The 22,559-nt window shown below is 43.5% G+C and overlaps 1 protein-coding gene across 1 annotated transcript in view; it reads left to right on the forward strand.

Annotated features, from left to right (window-relative positions):
• Positions 1 to 20,615: 20,615 nt before the first annotated feature.
• The window catches only part of MOB1B (MOB kinase activator 1B), a 29,248-nt gene continuing 27,304 nt past the window's right edge, over positions 20,616 to 22,559 (forward strand). The window contains exon 1 of the mRNA XM_037529593.2: positions 20,616 to 20,810. Within this exon, the coding sequence (XP_037385490.1) occupies positions 20,797 to 20,810 (14 nt within the window). The 5' untranslated portion in view covers positions 20,616 to 20,796. The remainder of the gene's footprint in view (positions 20,811 to 22,559) is intronic.

Consider the following 22,559-nt stretch of genomic DNA (forward strand, 5'->3'; position numbering starts at 1 on the left):
TAGCTTCACAGATTGCATCTTAACCTCTTGCGTCACCAGGGAGGCCCTGAAAAATATTCTTAATTAAGTACTTTTCCTCTTCTTAAAAAATTGCAGGGCCTCCCCTGGTGGGGCAGCGGTTGAGCGCTGGGCTGCGAAGCTGCCCTCAGCCTCTGCAGTGCTGGTTCGATCCCCAGCCACCAGGGTGTGTCCCACGTGGTGCGCAGACCTCTCCTGCCGCTCCCGCTCCTCCCCTCAGCAGTGTGTTTCGTCGGTCTGCCTGTTCTGCTCCCCGCTCTGGCTCTGGTGAATTCTCTCACCCTCCTGCGCTTCTGACTGTACCCGTGCTTGTATAAATAAAAAAAATAAAAAAATTGTGGTGTAGTCTTTTATTGAATTATGAGTTGTATATAAATGAAAGAAATAAGCACTATATTTGTAATACGTTCTAAATATTTCCTCCAATTTCTTGGTTTTTAAATTTTGTCATTAATATTTTTAATTGTTGGTAATAGTCTTATCATTTATCATACTTATCAATACATGCACTAAATAATGCTATGGATTTGACTTCTGGAATTATGTTAAGCTTGAAAAGGCTCTCTCCCTATTAAAATTATTAAAAATTCTTCAATTTTTATTTTTACAAAGATCTATATTTATATAATTATTACTGAGACAAACTATTATGTACAGAAGAATACAAAGAGAAAATAGTTTCTGAAACCTGTCCAAATAGTGATGTTTTCAGTGTGATAGGGTAAGAAGGTTAGTGGTCCTGATACAGCATAAATATGCATGTCATCTCACATGCTGCTCTCCTTGTAGACCAGCTTTGTTCTCCAACGCATCTGATTTCTTACCAATTTTCATTCATATCAGTTGGGGAATGGCATGATTCTCTTTCTGTTTCTTTTTTTTTTTTTAAGATTTATTTATTTATGCATTCAAGAACTGGGGTACAGGTCAGAGGTGTGGGGCACAGGTGAGAGGATTCACCAGAGAGAGAGTGGGGAACAGAACTACCAGATCTACAGAAATACACTGCTGAGGGAAGGAGCAACTGATTCAGGAGAGGTCTGCTGAGCCTTGTGTGTAGCTCCCTGGGTGGGGATCAAATACCTGCTGCAGTGACTGCCGATAGCATCATAGGTTGCGTCTCAACCCCTTGCACCACCAGGGAGGCCCTTTTTTTGTTTCTTGACAAGGAATAGCTTGATCCTGAAAGTCTTGTGAGACTGAGACAAGAGCTCTGAACAGAGACTGGAGCATACAACCTGATGGCAGAGAAAAAACGAGAAAGTGGCTGGTTGGTCAATGTTTTTTCTAATATTTTTTATGGATTCAATTTATACAATCCATTTGATATTTAACTTGGTATAAGAAATGAAGGTAGGGATCCAAGATTTTTCAATGGCTATTTGGTTGTTCCATCACTATTTACTGAACAATCTCTTTTCCTTACATTGATTTTTCAACATATGTTTTTGTCTATATCCGTTCTTTCTATTCTCTTCCATTGATCTAGTTTTGTTTTCAAGCATTGAAACCTTACAATTTTATTTTGTAGCCTATTCCCTCCTCATTACTTTTATATTTTAGAATTTTCCTGGCTAAACATACATTTGAGTTTTTCTGAAAATCCTATCTATTTTTGAAATCTCTATTTTTGGGTATTTTTGTTGGGTAGATAATTGCATTAAATTTATAGTTCAATTAGAGAGCACTGATGCTTTCATACAGTAGTGATGTCCTTCCATTTATTTAAATTAACTTCTTCATTTGTGTAAGAACACCCTGTATGGTTTTTTTTTTTAAGATTTATTTATGCATCCAAGAGCTGGGGTACAGGCCAGAGGTGTTGGGGGTTAGAGGATTCACCAGAGACAGAGTGGGGAACAGAATAGGCAGATTGACCGAAGTACACTGCTGAGGGGAGCAGTGGGCGAGTCAGAAGAGGTCTGCTGCACCATGTAGGTTGCTCCCTGGCTGGCTGGGAATCGAACTCGTGCTGCAGTGGCTGCGGATTCTTTCATAGCTTGCGTGAGGCCCCCACGCTGTATAGTTTGAAATGACATTCACTTAGGCTCTGAAAGATATTAATCATGAAGGCTAAGAACATTCTCTCCACAAGCTGGCCAGTGGCCTCTGATATAGATTGGGTAAAAAGTTTAGTACAAAAACTGGTCAACTACTGACTAAATTAATCAGTGTCCCCATGTTGGCAATTTGAATTACAAATGCAGAAATAATTTGCCCGTTGGGGCAGGACAGAAGAAAGTAGAAACATTTTAGCCAGATTATGCCAATGCAGAACATAATAAGGACCATGAATTCTGCTGCTGAGTCTAAATTATTCTAAACTCAAGAGCTGTCTTGAGTCTAAAATCATTCACCAGATTTCCTTGCACCTAACTACGTGGCTCTATTAAAGCATGAGTTTTGTGGGGTTTTGGCATTCACTCCACCTTGTTGTCCTGCGAGTATTTGTATAATAAACTCTTATATGAATGATCTAATTAAGTAGATTTATTATTCTTAAATTCTTAAAACCCTAAAACCTTCCAAACAAAGCATTTAATCTATCAACAACACAGTAAGCTAAGGAACTTCAAAGGCAGAATTTTTCAGCCATCTAATTATTAAAAACAAATAACATAAAGTTGAATAACCTGTGGGTCAATTTTCAAGCAAGGTGTTGGATAGCTTCTAGAGACAAATTTCTTTCAACATTTTCTATACATGATTGGGTGTGAATGTTAGGTCCCGAACTGTTATAGCCAATTCACCACCAAACAAAGGATGAAGCAGGCACAACAGGAAGCAGAGTCAAGAGAACCACAGAACAATGATTAACACAGTCCTGAAACCTTCCCAACCTCTGAACTTTATTTCTGTGAACCAATACATTTCTTCATGTTTTCACTACGTGAGAGTGTTATTTTCTGCTGTAACTGGTTACGTGCTAACTGATACAGCCACGATTACATTTTTATGTGCATTCAAAAAGCAGGGAGAAAAGAGCAGGTCCTCCCTGGTGGAGCAAGGTTAAGATGCAGCCTGTGAGGCTGTCCATAGCCACTTCAGCACGAGTTGAATCCCCAGCCAGGGAGATACCCACATGGCACAGCAGACCTCTCCCGTCTTGCCCGCTGCTCCCCTCAGCAGTGTAGTTCAGTCAATCTGCCTCTTCTGCTCCCCACTCTGTCTCTGGTGAATCCTCTCATCCCCCCACTTCTGGCCTGTTCCCCAGTTCTTGTACGCATAAATAAATAAATCTTAAAAAAAAAAAAAAAAGAAGAGCACTCCTGAGTGGGAAGGAAAGAGTGTGAGAAATCTGGAGAAGGATGCTGCTAGTCAGCTCATATGTATGTGTGCTGAGGAAAGTGTCACGCTGCACAGGATTGGAAGGAAAAAGAGGTCAAAGAAAAATAAAGTGGAATTTTATGTGCTTACTAACCCAGCCCCCCCCCTTTTTTTTTTTTTTAAGATTTATTTATTTATTTGTACAAGCACTGGGTACAGTCAGAAATGGAGGAGGGTGAGAAAATTCAACCAGAGCCAGAGCGGGGAGCAGAACAGGCAGAGAGACGAAGTACACTGCTGAGGGGAGCAGTGGGCAACAGGAGAGGTCTGCGCGCCATGTGGGACCCTCGCCCAGCGGCGGGGCATCAAACCGGTGCTGCAGAGGCTACGAACAGCTTCACAACCCAGCACTCAACAGCTGCGCCACCGGGGAGGCCCTAACCCAGCCGCTTCTGTGTTGTTTTAATACTTTTAACTTTGAGAAGAAACTTAGGCATAATCATAAACCAGTAAATAAAAGTAGTCATTTCTGATTTTTAGAATTGCAATTTGAATATACTGTCTTGGGTAGTATTTCTTAGACTTCAGTTTTTTCCATAATACCTTTAGATATTTGTCATATCTAAGGACAGTTTTTACCTAGTATTTTCCTTTAAATCACTGGTTCTCAATCAGGGCTGATTTTAGCCACAGGAAGACATTTGGGAATGTCTGAGACTTCTTTGTTATAACTGGGTGCTACTGGTATCTAGTGGATAGAGGGCAAGGATACTGTTAAACATTCTACAATACACAGCCCAGGCTTCCACAGCAAAGAATTATCCGGCCCACAATGTCAGCAGTGTCAAAGATTAGAGACCCTGGCTTTAATCAGCCATTTTCTTTAAAATTCCTTAATAACTAACATTTACTGATTAACAATATATTTTAAATATTGTCCTAAATGCTTGACATATACTACTGCTCACTGAATCCACACATATGTGGATTGGTATTACCATTATGTGGTAGGTATTACCATTAAAATTATTTTACAAGTGACAAAACTGAGGGTTAATTAGCCTTTTCAAGGTCAAATAACTAGTAAGTAGCTGAATCTGGATAATATAATGCTACGGTTACTGAGCTTAACCAGTAGACTCTGTTTTATATTACTACTATACATGAATACCACTATCACATACCTTATATAATACAAAAACTTATAAATAAATTCAGTAAAAGAAAATGTTGTTAAGGTCTAGTTAGATATTGTTGCCTGCTGAAGTCTTTTGGTCTAAAACCCATGCTGTCTCTCTCGGGTTTTTTTTTTTTTTTAAAAGATTTATTTATTTATATATACAAGAGCTGGGGTACAGGCCAGAGGTTCAGGGGGTGAGGATTCACCAGAGACAAAGTAGGGAACAGAACAGGCAAACTGGCTGAAATACACTGCTGAGGGGAGCAGCGGACAAGACAGGAGAGGTCTGCTTCACCATGTGGGCTGCTCCCTGGCCCGCTGGGGATCGAACTCATGCTGCAGAGGTTGTGGATTGCCTCATAGTGCAATGCTTAACCCCTTGCGCCACCAGGGAGGCCCCGTCTCTCTTGTTTTTTAAAAAAGATTTATTTATTTATGCATACAAGAACTGGGATGTAGGCCAGAGGTATGGGGAGGGGGGGGAGGTGATAGCTTGATAGTGGTGAGACTTAACATCTGTACCACCAGGGAGGTCCCCCTCCCATGCTGTCTCTTAAAAAGGGAGACTAGTGCTAAAAATATATTATCATCAACTAAGACTCTCTCCTTGATATAATCAGTTGAAATGAAGATGAATTTTAAAGGGAATAACTTTCCTAATATGTGACTCAATATTATGTAATTTTTTAAAAAAAGATTTATTTATTTACGCATACAAGAACTGGGGTACAGGCCAGAGGTGTGGATGAGAGGAGTCACCAGAGATAGAGTGGGGAACAGAACAGGCAGATCAATGGAAAAACACTGCTTAAGGGAGCAGCGGGTGAGTCAGGAGAGGTCTGCTGCGCCATGTGGGCTTCTCCTTGGCCGGGGATCGAACTCGTGCTGCAGCAGCTGCAGATAGCTTCACAGGTTGTGTTTTAACCCCTTGGGCCACCAGGGAGGCCCATAATGTTGTTTCTGTACCACTTAAAATCCCAACACTTCAATAATGTAAAACCCTGGGATGTTTTGATGCTTCATTAATTAGCTAGACCTGGGTTCAGATTCTAAATCCACTATTTGCAACTGGTGTTATGTTAGATGTGATTTAATGTCCTCATCTACAGAACCAGGAGAATAACATCTCCTCAGAGGGTTGTGGTGAGAATTAGAGTCTTGTAAGATTATTAGCAGAAAATTACACAGAAGAAAACAATATTAGTTATCCTTGTTTCTGGAAGGATTCTGTGTACTCTTTCCAGCACTGGCTTAGGTTCTCATATGGTTCATCATAGCAGGAAAGGCAGCCAGAGTTGGCTCTGGAGTATCACAGGGAACAAAAGAGCCTTCTTTCAGTCCTACTAGAGTAACAACTTCAGTCTCCTGGGAGGAACCAACCTCTTGAGCCATGTAGTCCTCCACCCCCATACCATCCTGTGAGGGTTAGTGATGATTTAGGGAAGATTTATGGAAATGGCAATCATCGCAGTTCTATGACAGTTACTTTGAGAGAAGACAAAGTTCCTACAGATTGCTTGATAGAGGAAAAGGTAGAGAAGAGGGAACAGAGTTGTCCCCAGGAACAGAGTTGTGGGTCCATCTTAATTTCTTTACACATATACCTATTTCAATTTTGGACCTCCTATTTGGTCATGCAGTCACTTTACCTTATGGCTAAAGGTTGTACTTTAATTATTCACAGCACCTCCTATAGGACTGTGTTTGTGATTCTGTAATATAAAGCCAAGTTTTTTTAAAAGATTTTATTTATATTTTTAGAGATTTACTTTATTTATTTATGCACACAAGAACTGGGGTACAGGCCAGAGGTATGGGGGTGAGAGGATTCACCAGAGACAGAGTGGGGAGAAGAACAGGCAGATCTAAGACACAGGAGAGGTCTGCTTCAGCTCCCTGGCTGGCTGGAGATCAAACTCATGCTACTCTTGCTGCAGTGGCTGCCCATAGCTCACAGCTGAGACTTAACCCGTTGTGCCACCAGGGAGACCCAATTTATTTATTTTTGCATAGAAGAACTGGGGTGTAGGCTAGAGGTGTGTGGCTAGGGGAAGGTGTGAAAGGATTCACGGGAGACAGAAGGGAGCACAACAGTTGGAGCTACTGAAATACACTGCTAAGGAGAGCAGTGGGTGAAACAGAGAGGCCTGCTGCACATTGTGGGTTAGCTCCCTGGCCAGGGACTGAACTTAGAACTCAGGCCATCATAGTGACCTGAGTTTCAATGAACATTGGAACTATTATCTGCTTGGTGGTAATGTATTTTGTGAAATGCTGAATTTTTAGAATTTCTTCCCTACATGATTCCAGATACCTTTCTTTTTTTTTTAAGATTTATTTTCTTTATTTATGAATACAAGAGCTGGCGTATAGGCCCAAAGGTGAGGGAGGTAAGATGATTCACCAGAGACAGAGTAGGGAGTGGAACAGGCAGATTGCCTGAAATACACTGCTGAAGGGAGCAGTGGGTGAAGCAGGAGAGGTCTGCTGTGCCATATGGGTTAGCTCCCTGGCCAGGGATTGACCTTGTGTTGCAGTGACTGCTGATAGCTTCATAGTGTGGAGACTTAACCCTTTGTACCACCAGGGAGGCCCAATATACCTTAAATCTTTTAAAATAGTCCTTTATTAAGACTTGAGATTTTATGCCATAACTAGGGATAATTAAAATGCAAGCACAACCAGAGAGTTAATAAAGTGCCTTCAGTTCAGAATATCTCCTCCCCAATAGAATGAAAACTTCTTGGGGTGAAAGATTGTAGGGTAAGGAAAAATGTCAGGCTTTTCTGCCCTCCCGCCATCAGGATAGATAATGGATCCTTGCGGTCCTGAATGCATGCCTGATGGCGGGCACCTGGAGTAGGGTGTTGGCATAGGTAGATGGGATTCACCTGGGTTAAGACTGTGCTTTTAAGGGCAGCGTCACAGGGACGCCAGGAGAAGCCAAAAGAGAAGCCGAGAACAAACGGAAGAGCAGCAGAAGCCGAGAGAGAAGCAGAGAAGGCCGGAGAGCCCAGAGAGAGTGACTTGCTGCGGGCTGGGAGGCATGCCAGCCTCCCGGCCCCCCAGCACCCCTGCCTGCCGTATGCCTGGTGAACCCCAATAAAAAACCTGCAAAAAACCACTGAGGACTCTGACTACTCCTTTACCCGGTCTGCATGGGATCCTAGAAAACCTGCCCAGTGTCCATTCTTGCCCTTGCAGAGATTTTGTCTGTTTCTACCCTACTATGTCTCCAGTACTTACATAAGTAACAAGCATATAGTTAATGCTAAATAAATATTTGTTGGATGAAAGAGAGTTTGTACTAAAATGTAGATGGTTATAACACTAAACAATTCCTTTGTTATATGTAAGGTAAAGTAAAAAGTATCAGGCTTTTCTGCCCTCCCGCCATTAGGCATAATGATGGATCCTTGTGGTCCTGAACGCATGCCTGATGGCGGGCACCTGGAGTAGGGTGTGGGCATAGGTAGATGGGATTCACCTGGGCCAAGGCCGAGGCTTATAAGGGTGGCGCAGCAGCGTGCAGCGTGGTGGTGCAGTGCAGAGGATGGAGGAGTTCGGTGGAGAGTGGCGGAGTGCGACAGACTATGGCAACAAATAACAGCGGAGAGCATGAAGACAACATGGCTGCTAGAACCGGTAAAGAACCTACCGGGTATGGGTTGGTTGCGTTACACTATACATGTACTTTTTTTGTGTTTCTGGATTTATATATACTGCATCACTTTTTCTGCAGTGCTTTGTCTCTGTCTTAATCCTCCTTTCCTTACCTGGAGAAAGTCTACTAACCCTTTCAGTCTCGTTAGACCATTCTCTTCCTCCTCAAACTAAGACTCTTTCACCAGCTATGAGAGCCCTCTACTTACAGTAACATTATGAGGAGAATAATTTTGTGCTATGAATGTTTATATGTAAGTTTCTACGACTAGAAATGAAGTCCTGGAGAATTGTGATATATTATTTTTTGTATTCTCCCCCTTAGCACAATAACTGATTTATGGTAGATCTTCAGTAAATGTCACTGACTAAATGGATCTTGCAAGGATTTCTTTCATAAAGATTTATTTATTTATGCATTGTAGGGTAAGGAAAAATGTCAGGCTTTTCTGCCCTCCTGCCATCAGGATAGATGATGGATCCTTGCAGTCCTGAATGCATGCCTGATGGCAGGCACCTGAAATAGGGTGTGGGCATAGGTAGATGGGATTCACCTGGGCTGAGACTGGGCTTTTAAGGGTGGCGTCTAGGGGACACCAGCAGAAGCCAAAAGAGAAGCCGAGAAAGATGCAAGAGAAGCAGAAGCCGAGAGAAGGCTGGAGAGCCCAGAGTGAAGACCTGATGGGGGCTGGGAGGACTGCCAGCCTCCCGGCCCCCCAGCGCCCCTGCCTGCCATGTACCTGGTAATCTAAATAAAAAGCCTGCAAAGGCCACTGAGGACTCTGAATCCTCCTTTACCTGGTCTGCTGGATCAGAAAACCTGCTCAGTGGCCATTCCTGCCCTTACAATTGGCGTAAGTCGGCAAGATGATCCATGCAGACGGGTATGGAGCCCTCCAAAGACCTGGAGGGACTAAGGAGTAACAGACTATGTGAGCCTGTAACAGCGCTGGAGGCGCCATGGCGGCACAGAGGGTGGACAAGGTCCGGGAGCTACCGAATAAGACCATGCCTGGAGGAGGAGACGCCCGAGAGGACCAGCCAACAACCTCTGAGGCAGCAGAATCGTCAAGGAAAAGAGGACCACGATTCGGAGCTCGCCGGTGCTGATGCGGGGAGAGGCCAACGGACTTGGACTAATGGACTTGGACTGATGAACTTGAACTGACAATCCCGCCAGAAGGCGGAGGAACTTTGGCAAGTTAATGTTGTTTTGGGACCCTGGGGGAGGATGCTATTGTTTGTACACCCCAGGAGATGGGAATCTGGGGGTGGCCAGTGGGCCTTGATGGCCAAAAGCAGCCTGTGTATGCCCAGCAGCTAGGCGGAGGAGAAAAGCCAACTGAGAAGGCAAAAAGCTGGTACTGATGCTTAGTTTGGGAAGCCCTGAGTGGCTGTTAAGCAGCCTGAGTATGCTGAAGGCCAGTGAGTCTCATAAAATCACCTGTGGGTGATGCCCTGCTTGTTCTCGAGTGAGGATGAGGAGCTGAGGAAACTGTCCTTGGGGGACAGGTGAGGAATGTGGCTTGGGGTGGAGCCCAAGCCAAAGAGGCGACCCGAGAGAGGCCAACCCATGCGCTTGTGCAGTGGGTTGGCCTGAGTGCAGGGGTCTGCATGTCGCATTGGTGGCTATGACAGCCGAGTGTTGGAGTGACCGCAGACAGAAACCCTGAGGGTTGGGCGATTACCCCCAAAGAATAGAGAATCCCCAATCCAGGAGTGAGTGCATCCTGGGGGTGGATGCTGTGTGTGGCTTGTAGCTGAGACTACAGCCAGAAAAGGCCAGGAAGCCTGACGGCTCCTGGTGTGTTACAGTAGATGCTGTGAGTGATTCCCCTCCTTCGTATGAGTAGTGCCTTCGGCAGCAGATTTGGTGGTTCGTGTGCTGGTACCAATAATTGTCTTTTGCCACTAGGTTGGGGCCCTGCCTGGATTTATTTGTATTCTGTTGTATTTTGTTGTTCTGTTGTGATGTATTTGCTTTTGTGGGCCATGGCTGCATTGTTTGTTTGCTATGAAAATTGTATATATGTAGATTGTATGGCAGAAAACCCTGAGGGGGTGGACTGTAGGGTAAGGAAAAATGTCAGGTTTTTCTGCCCTCCCGCCATCAGGATAGATGATGGATCCTTGCAGTCCTGAATGCATGCCTGATGGTGGACACCTGGAATAGGGTGTGGTCATAGGTAGATGGGATTCACCGGGACTGAGACTGGGCTTTTAAGGGTGGCATCACAGAGACGCCAGCAGAAACCAAAAGAGAAGCCAAGAGAGATGCAAGAGAAGCAGAAGCCGAGAGAAGGCTGGAGAGCCCAGAGTGAAGACCTGCTGGGGGCTGGGAGGCCTGCCAGCCTACCGGCCCCCCTAGCGCCCCTGCCTGCTGTGTACCTGGTAATCCCAATAAAAACCTGCAAAACCACTGAGGACTCTGACTCCTCCTTTACCCGGTCTGCTGGATCAGAAAACCTGCACTGTGGTCTTCCTGACCCGACAGCATATAAGAACAGGAGTACAGGCCAGAGGTGTCCGGGGTAAGAGGATTCACCAGAAACAGAGTGGGGAACAGAACAGGCAGGCTGACTGAACAGGGGAGCAGTGGGCGAGTCAGGAGAGGTCTGCTTCCAAGGATTTTTTTTATCCTGCAGAGAAGCAGGAAAGTCTCAGATTCCTTATAAGGAGTACAATATAAGACCACTTCCTTTAAAAATTTTATTTTGGATAGGAAATCTTTTTTCCAAAATACGTTTTACTTTGTCAATTCCCTTTTTCCTGTACTCAAATGGAATGATTGTTTGGAAAACATAGAATAACCTGCAGATAAGGGATTTGGTAATAACTGGTTAAATTTCAAGGATTGATGACCTTGGTCTTTTTTTCCTGTGGATGTTTCCTGTTTGCCCTGATACCATACAGATCTTAAGAAGAGTGATATTTTGGGATTATTTCTTGTAAAGCCGTCTCTCTTGTCTTCTGCTATAAGAGGATTGTGGCCTGTTCAGGTTGCTATGGTTGTGATTATGACACTGTGGAAAACATGAGAGAGATACTAAGAAGAGGGTGTGGTAGTGGCCCTGAATAAGAGAACAAATGGCCGAGAATAGGAACTCCCTAGAATCCCCGGAGTCTAGTGATTATGTAGACAGGCATTCATCATGTATTGGAAGTCCACCTTCCACATTTCATTGTTTACATTTCTACAAACCCCAGACTGCTCATAACTGATCCCCTTCTTGTATCTATTCTGCTTTATGTCACTGAGGAAGGGAATCAGACAGGAGAAGCAGCATAAATACCTAGGGCCGAACCCAAAGTGCTGCAGTATTTGAGAACAGGCACTGTTTAATTAAGCCAACTGTGAATTTGAGTGGGTGAAAGTAGCAGCTGCTGATTCTTAGGATATTTTTAAGTTGCAGCCTGTTGGGATACTCTCATGTCTATATATGGTCCTTCATGCTGAGAGGACCTCCTGGAGCTGGGTGGGCTAAAAACATAGACTCCTTAAAACTACATCATCTCTTGGTCTTTGACAGCACATCAGTAGTTTGCTCTCTGGGAAACTTAGGCAAAAGTTAAGCTGCTCATCTGAAATACTGTGTAGTGACTCTTCCATGCCCCATCCCCCATCCCTTACAAGTTGCTAGGGTTTTTGAGATTAAAGGAGAGATTTATTTGTTTGGTTCCCTTATACTTCTAAGGTGCTTAGTTACCACCTCTTGCACATAACAGGCAGTCCAGGCAAATTTTAAGAGTGCAGTAGATTGAAGCAGCAAGCAAGCCTAGCAGATTGAGCCCCCTGAGCCATGTGTTATATGCAGCAAACCGAAACACAGCTGGTGGAGTTAATTTTAGGTTTTTTGACCTTGGCAATGTCCTATCAATTTTGGAAAAGTCTTTTTTGAATAGATTCAAAAACCCTCCCTCATTCTTTTCCCCATGCAGTTGACTGGGAAAATAGGTGCATGGTTTAAGTATTGTAAGAAAAACAATTGTGGACAATGGTAAGCTTGACAAACCAAGAAATTCATCATCTTTTGAACAAGTGTAAGAAATCGCTTATGATTTTTGTATCCTGAGTTTTGCGCATTTTGTGCAATTAAAGATGGATTTTAGGAAATGATGAGGTGCAAAATTGTACCGAAAACAGCAACTTTTGAAAAGGTCTAAAATACTGGTTTCTCTCATAAAATACATAGAAGGAAATATAGGCAAAACACTACGAGATTTGCACATCAAAGACATCTTTACAGACACATCACCCAAAGCAGTGATAGTGAAGGCAAAGATAAACAGCTGGGACTACATCAAATTAAAGAGCTTCTGCACAGCAAAAGAGACAATAACAAAAACAAAGAGAAACCCCACCAACTGGGAGAACATTTTTGCACCCAACACTAATGATAAAGGACTGATCACAAAAATCTGCAAAGAGCTGATGAGACTCAGCAACAACAAAGAAAATAATCCAGTCAAAAAATGGGCAGAAGAGCTAAAAAGAAACTTCTCTGAAGAGGAAATGCAAATGGCCAACAGGCATATGAAAAAATGTTCAACATCACTTGTAATCAGGGAAATGCAAATCAAAACTACCATGAGATACCATCTCACACCAGTGAGAATGGCACATATTAAAAAAACTAGCAACAACAAATGTTGGCGAGGATGTGGAGAAAAAGGAACTCTTCTGCACTGTTGGTGGGAGTGCAAACTGGTCCAACCACTATGGAGAGCTGTGTGGAGATTTCTGGACCTACTAAACATAGAGCTTCCATATGATCCAGCAATTCCACTCCTAGGTATTTACCCAAAGGACACAGAAACATCAATTCCAAAGAGCACCTGCACCCCTATGTTTATAGCAGCACTGTTTACAATAGCTAAGCTTTGGAAACAGCCCAAATGCCCAAAAATAGATGACTGGATCAAGAAGATGTGGTACATATATACCATGGAATATTACTCAGCATTCAAAAAAGATAAACACATGCAATTTGCAGCAACATGGATGGCGCTGGAAGGGATCATGCTCAGCGAAATAAGCCAAAAAGAAAAAGAAAAATACCGGATGGTCTCACTCACTCACTCATAGCAGGAATCTAGAAAACTTAAATAAGGGACCAGGAAAATGAATATAAGAAAGTGAAAATCAAAATCAACAAAAAACTATGAACCATAGACACTTTTTGGGGGGTGGGGGCGGGAGGGGAAGGATTGGGGTCAGAATGGGGCGTTTGCAATTGTATGGGGGAATATAAAAATAAAATTTATTATTTATTTATTTATTTATTTATTTTTTATAGAGGCATGCTTTGTTTATTTGTTTTGCTGGTTTGTTTGTTTTGTTTATACATGCACTGGGTACAGTCAGAAGCGCGGGAGGGTGAGAGAATTCACCAGAGCCAGAGTGGGGAGCAGAGCAGGCAGAAGGACCGAAGTACACTGCTGAGGGGAGCAGCGGGCGGCAAGAGAGGTCTGCGCACCATGCGGGACCCTCGCCGGCGGCCGGAGAGCAGCCGGGGATCGAACCGGCGCCGCAGAGGCCGCGGGCAGCTTCGCAACCCAGCGCTCAACCGCTGCGCCACCGGGGAGGCCCTAAAATTTATTATTAAAAAAAAAAAAAAAAAAGTAAAGTGATTAGATTTTTCTCAAAAGGATTATTAAACAAATTTGCTAGGAAAAAAAAAATAATAAAAAAAAATACTGGTTTCTCAAAAACAAAAATCAATTTCTATGTTGTGGCATTTAAACATACCAAAAGTGGGTTAGCAGTGATGAGTGGGGAAGTAGAAATTTTAGTAAATTATGTTACTTATAAATATAGCAGGAATTTAAATGCAAGGAGTAAATACATGCTATTTACTTCTAAACTCACAGATCCAATCCTCTGACCAAAAAAAAAAAAAAAATAGGTGAAGTTCCTAGCATACAACATGAACATTCCCTTATTGATATACAACTTTGAATTTTGATTTATTTGATTGCTTATATTTTCAAAGACTAATATAGATAATACTTGATAGGATAAATGGTTTGCATCTCATCATTTCCTAAAATCCAGCTTTAATTGCACAAAATTCACTTTCAAAAGAATAGCTAGAAGGGAAGGGTATTTATTGGGTTAACTTAGGCATCAATGAAAATTTCTTTTTCACTGTAATACATCAAATAATAACACATTAAATAAGCTTTGTGTTTTGATGCTTTATGGCTTTTAGTGATAAATGAATGGCTTAGAGACACTAAGCCTCATGAACCACCCTTCTATGCTTCCATTCTTTTTGATTATGTCAAATTAATATATCCTTTAGAAGCATGTGTGATATACATTGGTTTGTCTTTAATGAAGCAAGACATAGAATTAAAATCTTGATAAAGGGCAGTTTGGATATTAGCTGTGTTAAGTGGGGTTGAGTAAAATGCCAAAATTCACTTAGAATACTCATTCTAATTTAGGTCATGCAGGGGGTGGGGGAAGGGAAAAGGATTTTACTGAATTCTGATTGCATTTATTAGCTGTGTGACCTTAAGTGAGTTACATAACCTCTTAGCATTAATTTCTTTGTCTATAAAAAGGGGAATATGATACCCAATATCAACATTTTGGGGCAGTGTTAGGCATAAATTAAATAGAAACAAAAAATATGAAAACCTTAACATGACTAGCCTATCAGAAATATTCAATCAACTGTACTTATAAAAACAATCTTATGTAATGAACTAATTAGATGGAATAATCATTACAGCAATCTAGATATTATGTAACCTAAACACTGCTGCACAACAGAATGCATTTCATCAAGTTACTAAGGATTTGTTGCACGGGTTTACTTTTTCTAGTATTTGTTCAGGTAGTTATTCTTTCAGAGTCAGATCACATTTCTGAATCAGAAGAGAACAGCTACTCAAGAAATACTAAGGACCAGATTTTGCAAAAGGATTTCAATTCAGCAGTTCTCACTAGCATTAATAGTACACTTCTAGTTTTATAGATAAAAGAATGTCTCTATGAGGTATGATTTTGTGCCTCTGAATCTATACAGTGTTGCAAAACAGCATCCCTCAACAATGGCAACAACAAAAAAATCATGGAAAAAAGATCATCTTTGTATATAGGCGGAAACAAACAAGCAAATCAGTTTATGAAAAAGCAAGGAAAGAATTCTTTAGTCTAAAAAATTATCCTTAATGAGTGGATCAGGAAGATGATGTGTACAATGGAATACAAATCAGCTATCAAAAATCATAAAATCTTGCCATTTGTGGCAACATGGATGGAGCTGGAAGGGATTATGCCAAGAGAAATAAGTCAAGTGGGAATAATATAATTTTGAGTAGGGAAATCTGTGATTCCAATTTTAAGAGCTTTTTTTTTTTAAAGATTTATTCATTTATGCACACAAGAACTGGGATACAGGCCAGAGAGGCCCTTAAGAGCTTCTTATAATAAGTTTGAATAAAGAGTAAGTTCAAGTTAAAAAAATCATCTCAAGGGGCCTCCCTGGTGGCGCAAGGGGTTAGGATGCAACCTATGCAGGGGTGAGGGTGGGTGAGAGGATTTACCAGACAGTGGGGAGCAAAACAGGTGGAGCTACTTAAATACACTGCTGGGGGAGCAGCGGGCAAGACAGGAGAAGTCTGCAGCGCCATGTGGGTAGTTCTTGGCCGGGTAGTTCAAACTTGTGCTGCAGTGGCTGTGGATAGCTTCACAGGTTGTGTTTTAACTCCTTGCACCACCAGGGAGGCCCCATCTTATGATACTATCTACCTACTGAGGACTTCTGCATTCACACCTTTAGTGTGGCTCTGCTTAGTTCCCAAAATTCTGACATCATTACCTTGATGTCTAAAGGACATCCGAAAGTTAACATATCTAAAATGGAACTTTTAGCTAAATCCCCAAAATGTAAGTTATACCTTCCCCATTTCAATAAATGGCCACACCATACAATAATCACTAAAGCCAAAATAAATAAATAAATAATGGGAGTAATCTTTAACTCCTTCCTTTCCCCAAATCCCATAATCAATCACTAAGTATTGTTGATTTTACCTTGAGATTATTAATTTCTTCTTTCTGTTATTCATGACACTGCCTTAAAACAAATCATAATTGTTGAGAAACAATTGGTCTACTACAATACAAATACCTTCTGGCTTCCCTTCTACATATTGGCCCTTCTAGTACATTCTCCACAAGGGAGAGAGATCTTTCAAAATGTTAACTTGGATCATGAACTCATAATTGTTGAAGCTATGTTATGGGTTTATTATACTCAATCATATTATTTTCTTATACTTTTATAATTTTACTTCTCTGCTGACTTCTCAATGTTATTAGAATAAAATTTAAATCTCTTGCCTAAATCTGTGAGCCCCAGTCTACCCTCTCTTTCCCTGAGCCCAACTTTATCGATACTACTTTTTTTTGTTCTTTCTCTCCAGGACATAACCTGTCAGTTCGGAGAACACTTTAAGCTCTTTTTTTTTTTTTTCAAAGATTTATTTATTTATGCATACAAGAACTGGGATTCAGGCCAGAGGTGTGGAGGATGAGAGGATTCACCAGAGAAAGAGTGGGGAGCAGAACAGGTGGATCTACTTAAATACACTGCTGAGGGGAGCAGCGGGCAGACAGGAGAGGTCTGTTGTGTCATGTGGTTCAGCTTCCTGGCCGGGGATTGAACTGGTGCTGCAGTCCTTGCAGATAGCTTTACAGTGCTGATACTTAACCCCTTGCTCCACCAGGGAGGCCCAAAGCTCTTTTTTATTTACAGATTTGTAATTGTTATTCCCTCTACTAGAAAACACTCATCCCCTAGCTCTTTCCAAGGCTGGCTCCTTCTCTTCTATCAGGTCTCAGTGGAAAATCACCATTATAGTGAGACTTCTCCTAACTACTCAGTCCAAGTAAGATCCTCCTGTTTCTTCCACAGCTCTCATCACATTTTTAATTAATTTTTTATTTATGTTTATACAAGTATACTAATTTTGACAAGAAAGTAACTTGAATATTAAAAGATATTTGAAAGCATATATCTACTCACATTCTTTTCTATTCATGTTATAATTCTAATTCTTAGAAAAATCAGTGGGTAGAAAACAAATTTTAATACTCTGTAAATCAAAGTTATAAGATTTTGATCAGGAGAGTAATTTGAAATTGTAATTTTAGGAAGAGTGTGGCATGAAACATGAATTGTGAAGTAGAAATTAAATTAGAAATATATTTTTGAATATGCCCTCTATTTTATTCTGAATTCCCAATGTTTACGATATGCCGTATGCGACAAGCATTGTTTGATTTAAATATTTTTTATATTAGTAGAAGAACTGGAGTGTAGGCCAGAGGTGTGGGGGGTAAAAGGACCCACCAGAGACAGAGAGGGGAGCAGAGTAGGTGGACCCACTGAAATAAACTGCTGATGGGAGCAGTGAGGGAGACAGGAGAGGTTCAATTATCAACATGTGGGCCAGCTCCCTGGCCAGGGATGGAACTCAGGGGGCTGCGGTGATAGCACTGAGACTCAAATCTCCAGGCCACCAGGGAGGCCCTGATTTAAATATTTAACCTCTGGGCCTCCCCAGTGGCGCGCAGCGGTTAAGCGCTGGGTTGCAAAGCTGACCACAGCCTCTGCAGCGCCGGTTCGATACCTGGCTGCTCCCCGGCCACAGGAGGAGGGTCCCACATGGCACACAGACCTCTCCTGCCACCCGCTGCTCCCCTCAGCAGTGTGCTTCAGTCCTTCTGCCTGCTCTGCTCCCCGCTCTGGCTCTGGTGAATTCTCTCACCCTCCAGCGCTTCTGACTGTACCCAGTGCTTGTATAAATAAATAAAAATAAATCTTTAAAAAAAAAAATTTAACCTCTGGGAAAACATTCTATTTTTTTTTTAAAGATTTTTTTTGTTATGTATACAAGAACTCGGGTACAGGCCAGAGGCATGGGGGGTGATAGGACTCACTGGCGACAGGGTGGGGAACAGAGCAGGCAGATTGACTGAAATACCCTGCTGAGCGGAGCAGTGGGTGAGAGAGGAGAGGTCTGCTGCGCCATGTGGGTTGCTCCCTGGCCAGCGGGGGATCTAACTCGTGCTGCAGTGGCTGCGGATAGCTTCATAGGTTGTGTCTTTTTTTTTTTTTTAGGTTTATTTTTTATTTTTATTTATTTTATTTATTTATACAAGCACTGGGTACAGTCAGAAGCGCGGGAGGGTGAGAGAATTTACCAGAGCCAGAGCGGGGAGCAGAACAGGCAGAAGGACCGAATTACAATGCTGAGGGGAGCAGTGGGCGTCAGGAGAGGTCTGCGCGCCATGTGGGACCCTCACCCAGTGGCTGGGGAGCTGCCGGGGATCGAACCAGCGCTACAGAGGCTGTGGGCAGCTTCACAACCCAGCGCTCAACCGCTGAGCCACAGGGGAAGCCCCATAGGTTGTGTCTTAACCCCTTGCACCACCAGGGAGGCCCTGGAAATGCATTCTCTATTATTAACTTGATACCTCTCATTTATTATTTATTATTTAAATTTTTTAAAAAAGATTTATTTATGCATACAAGAGCTGGGGTATAGGCCAGAGGTGTGGAGGGCAGACAGGAGAGTTCTGTCTCACCATGTGGATTTCTTCCCGGCTGGCCAGGGATAGAACTTGTGCTGCAGAGGCTGCAGACTTCTTCATAGGGCAGTGCTTAACACCTTGCGCCAAAAGGGAGGCTCCATTCCCTGTTACTTGAAGTAAGTCTTAGGGAATTTTTTAGAATTGGAAGCAATCTTAAAGATCATGTGCTAATCCAAGGCCTTCATTTTAAATGAGGTGAAACAGATGCGCTAACAGGTTAACTGATACACTCATCCAAACACAATTTCCTAATTTGGAAACGCAAGTCTTACTCTCAGACAATGATTAAGGAACTGTGATTCCTTACTAAGTATCATATGGAGACCTGGAGCACGGGAATTTTATGTCATAAATCCATTATTTTCATTATATTATGACATCTCTGTCCCACCTCTTTTGAATCTTTAAATCTCTGAAATTATTCCAGTGGCCTCTGCTATTCCTGGGCCTCAAGATTCCAATATTTTCTTCTGTTTTAGAAATGGTTTGATTTACCTAGATGACAAACAATGTATAAACACAGGAGAATAAGTTCATATTTTCGTCTCCTTCAAGTCTATTAGCCCAAGGTGGGTTAAGAGCTGCACTTAGTTTAAACATTGTTCAGATTCTTTAAAAATTTACTTGTAGATTTGTGGGTGTTGTGAGTAAAGAATAAGGACATGTCTTGTATAAAATAAATGGGTAACCAAACTAATAATGCTGTGGTAGGTAGGCTGGTCATTAGTGGCAACGCAGATCAGAGTCAAAGTCGATTATGACCATTGGGCACTCAGATTCACAAAACATCGTCAAAACTAGAAATGATTCAGTGCCTCCGAGGGGCTTATATTTCCGAGCCAAGGTGCCCAGGGCAAGGCTTCACAATCTATTTAGAATCCTCCCCAAGTCTTGCCTGTGTCACCACGGTTTTCTCAGCAGCTGATGACAACCTAGCGTGCCTATACAGCAACAACCCCGACCATCTCCAAGGTCAAGGTTTTATTTTTAAAGATTTATTTACTTATGCATACAAGAGCTGGGGTACAGGCCAGAGGGGTGTGTGTGTGTGTGTGTGTGTGTGTGTGTGTGTGTGTGTTGGGGGTGGGGGGAGTTGAGAGGATTCACCAGAGACTGAGCGGGGAACAGAACAGCAGACTGATGAAATACACTGCTGAGGGGAGCAGCGGGCGAGTCGGGAGAGGTCTGCTGCGCCATGTGGGTAGCTCCCTGGCCTGGGATCGCAGTAGTGCTGCAGAGGCTGCGGACAGCTTCATAGGTTGCATCTTAACTAACCCCTTGTACCACCAGGGAGGCCCCCAACTTCAAGGTTTTAAAACATGCCCGTAAAAAGATAAGGAACTTGAAAATCATTTAGTCCCTTCTGAGAGCCAAAGCTCACCTAAACCATTCCAACTAGATGAAACTAACTCCCTTCTCTGTTTGAAATGCTAGCAAAGAGCGTCCAGATCCTTTCATCATCGCTTGCTGAGCAATCGCAGCGGGCAGCGCTCTGGCGGCCACCCCACGCGAAGCCTCCTTCCTTCCCGACCCTGAGCCCCAGCCAAGCATCGCGCAACGCTGCGCCTCCACCCGGAGCGGGCGGACAGGTCGCGATTGGCTCAGCCGCCCCAGCGCACCAGCGGGGCTCGGGGCCACGAGGAGGGGCTGCAGGGGGTGGCGAGGGGCTGGGACTGAGGGGTGGGGCTGTGGGGGGGGGGGCTGTGCGCTGCTCTCGCGAGAGCTCCCCGTTCCAGGCCCCCGATCCCGCGAGCCCGCAGCCCCAGCGCGCGGCAGGACGGTCCTCCCCGAGCCGGCGAGCAGCGCCTTTCCCCGCCTCCCGGCCCTTCCCCTCCCCGCGAGTGATCCGAGCGCGCTTCCCACTTCCGCTGCCTCTGCCTCCCTGTGGAACTAGCAAAGCTGAACAAGTTGCGGCCGCCCCACAGCCGGCGCTCCCCGCCACCGCCCGCCGCGCGGTCTGCTCGCCCTCGCGCCATCCCTTCCTCGCGCCTTTCTCTCTCTTCCCTGGCCCGGAGGCCCCGCGACCGCCGGCCCCGCCGCCCACGCCACGGCCAACATGAGCTTCTTGTTGTGAGTAGCCAGGCCCCGCGCGCGCCGGCTTTGTTCGGGTGACCTGGGCCGCAGGCCCCCGCCTGGCTCACCCCTGCGTCCCGCCCTGCGGGTCTCCGGGATCCGGCCCCGCGCGCTTGCCGGCTCCGAGCGCCCGTGGAAGCCCCCACGAAGCCGCCCGGGCAGATCTTCTTCCCCGTACCCCAAGTCCGACACACCCCGGCGCCGGTGTCGGCACCCCAGCCTTTCCTTTCGCTCTTCTCCGGGGTTCTTGCTCTTCGTGGATGCCTCCCACTGGGGCAAGATTGGGGTCCGGCGCGTGCCAGGGGTGCCTGTCCCCCTCGCCTGCCTCGAGCTTCTGGGTGCCAGGCACAGACACTGAAGCGCTGTGCTTGCCCCGGTACCGGATCCTTTAACTTCTGCCCTATTAGTCGGGTTCCCTGTTAATGGGGACTTGGGTGGAGGTGTGTGTGTATGTGACAAGTCCTGTGGCTGTAACATCGCAGCGAAGCTGCTGGCGGGTCAGGATTCTCTGGTGGCAGATTTGGGTCTCGGGGTTTGGAGCAGCTTCTAGCTTTCCCGGGGCGTCTTGAAGGGCTCAGGCTCGGGCTTTTATCTTTTTATAGACTACCACCAAATAGGGTCTGGGAGTGTGTCCTGGGTTGATTAGCTACACTGGGGAGGTGATTTGCAAATCATTTGTAAGTGCCAACTTTAGCTTCACATTTAATGTTGATCATTATTGCACTTATCTTTTGTTGCAGACGAGTTTTGGGGGAAAGGGCAGAAAGATGGGATAGCCCAAGGGGATATGGAGGTATTAGATAAGACTCGCATGGGGGAGGTGACTGAAAAACTAAAAAAAAACCTTAAAGCTTGGAAAATTCTTTTATGGAAGGCTCCCTTGTTTTTATGGAAATTCTTTTGTGGAAGGCCTCCCTTGATTCGCCTGTGTTTGGACTCTGGTTGGAAAACTAATAAGAACTCGCATACTGAAACCCACTTCAAATACTCCTATACTGTTGTGGAGGAAATAACACTTAAAGATTATTTTCTGTTCAGATTTCTTTTCCTGTCTCTTGTAATTTTTATTTAGCACATTGGCACCTCAATCCTAGAATTTAATTAGCCCTTATTTTGACATGCTTGGTTTTAGAATATTAATTTCTTTAGAGTATTTAAGCAAAACTAAGCCATCTCAGAAAACTGCGCTGGACTTCCTGATATTTCTAATGTGTACCTGGCTTGTGTCAACGAAACGTTTGAGCTTGTGGAAACCCCGTTTTTAGGCTTATTAGAAGTTGATTCTGAGTTTTTAGATTGGTAATGCTAGATGAGAGGACTGGGTGATTTCATAAAAGCCTTTGTTTTCTATATTAATTATATTAGTTTGAATCTACATATCCAGGCATCTCAGTTGGAAGTTTCTCATTTTGAATATGTTTAATATTGCTAATGTTTGATTTCTTCAATAATTTAAAAGCTGTCTTTGATGATCCATGACTGCTGCTGGTGGGCTTATCTTGGAACTCGTAAGCTAAATTGCCTGAAGTAGTGAAGAACATGTATATTTGCCAGAAACTAGGGAGGCAGAAGGTTTTGATATATTTTCTGAATACAATAGCAGCATATTTTTACAGGGCTCAATATTTAATAGATATTTAATAGCTAGAGAAATGCAGTGGGTAAGTGCAATGAATAATTTCTCCTGAAAAATATTGGCCAAAGAGGAAAAATCTTGTCTTAAGGAACATACTGTTTAGCACTTTA

Source organism: Talpa occidentalis, unplaced genomic scaffold (assembly GCF_014898055.3).
Source record: "Talpa occidentalis isolate TD23 unplaced genomic scaffold, MPIMG_talOcc4v2.1 talOcc4.6, whole genome shotgun sequence".
NCBI lineage: Eukaryota > Metazoa > Chordata > Mammalia > Eulipotyphla > Talpidae > Talpa > Talpa occidentalis.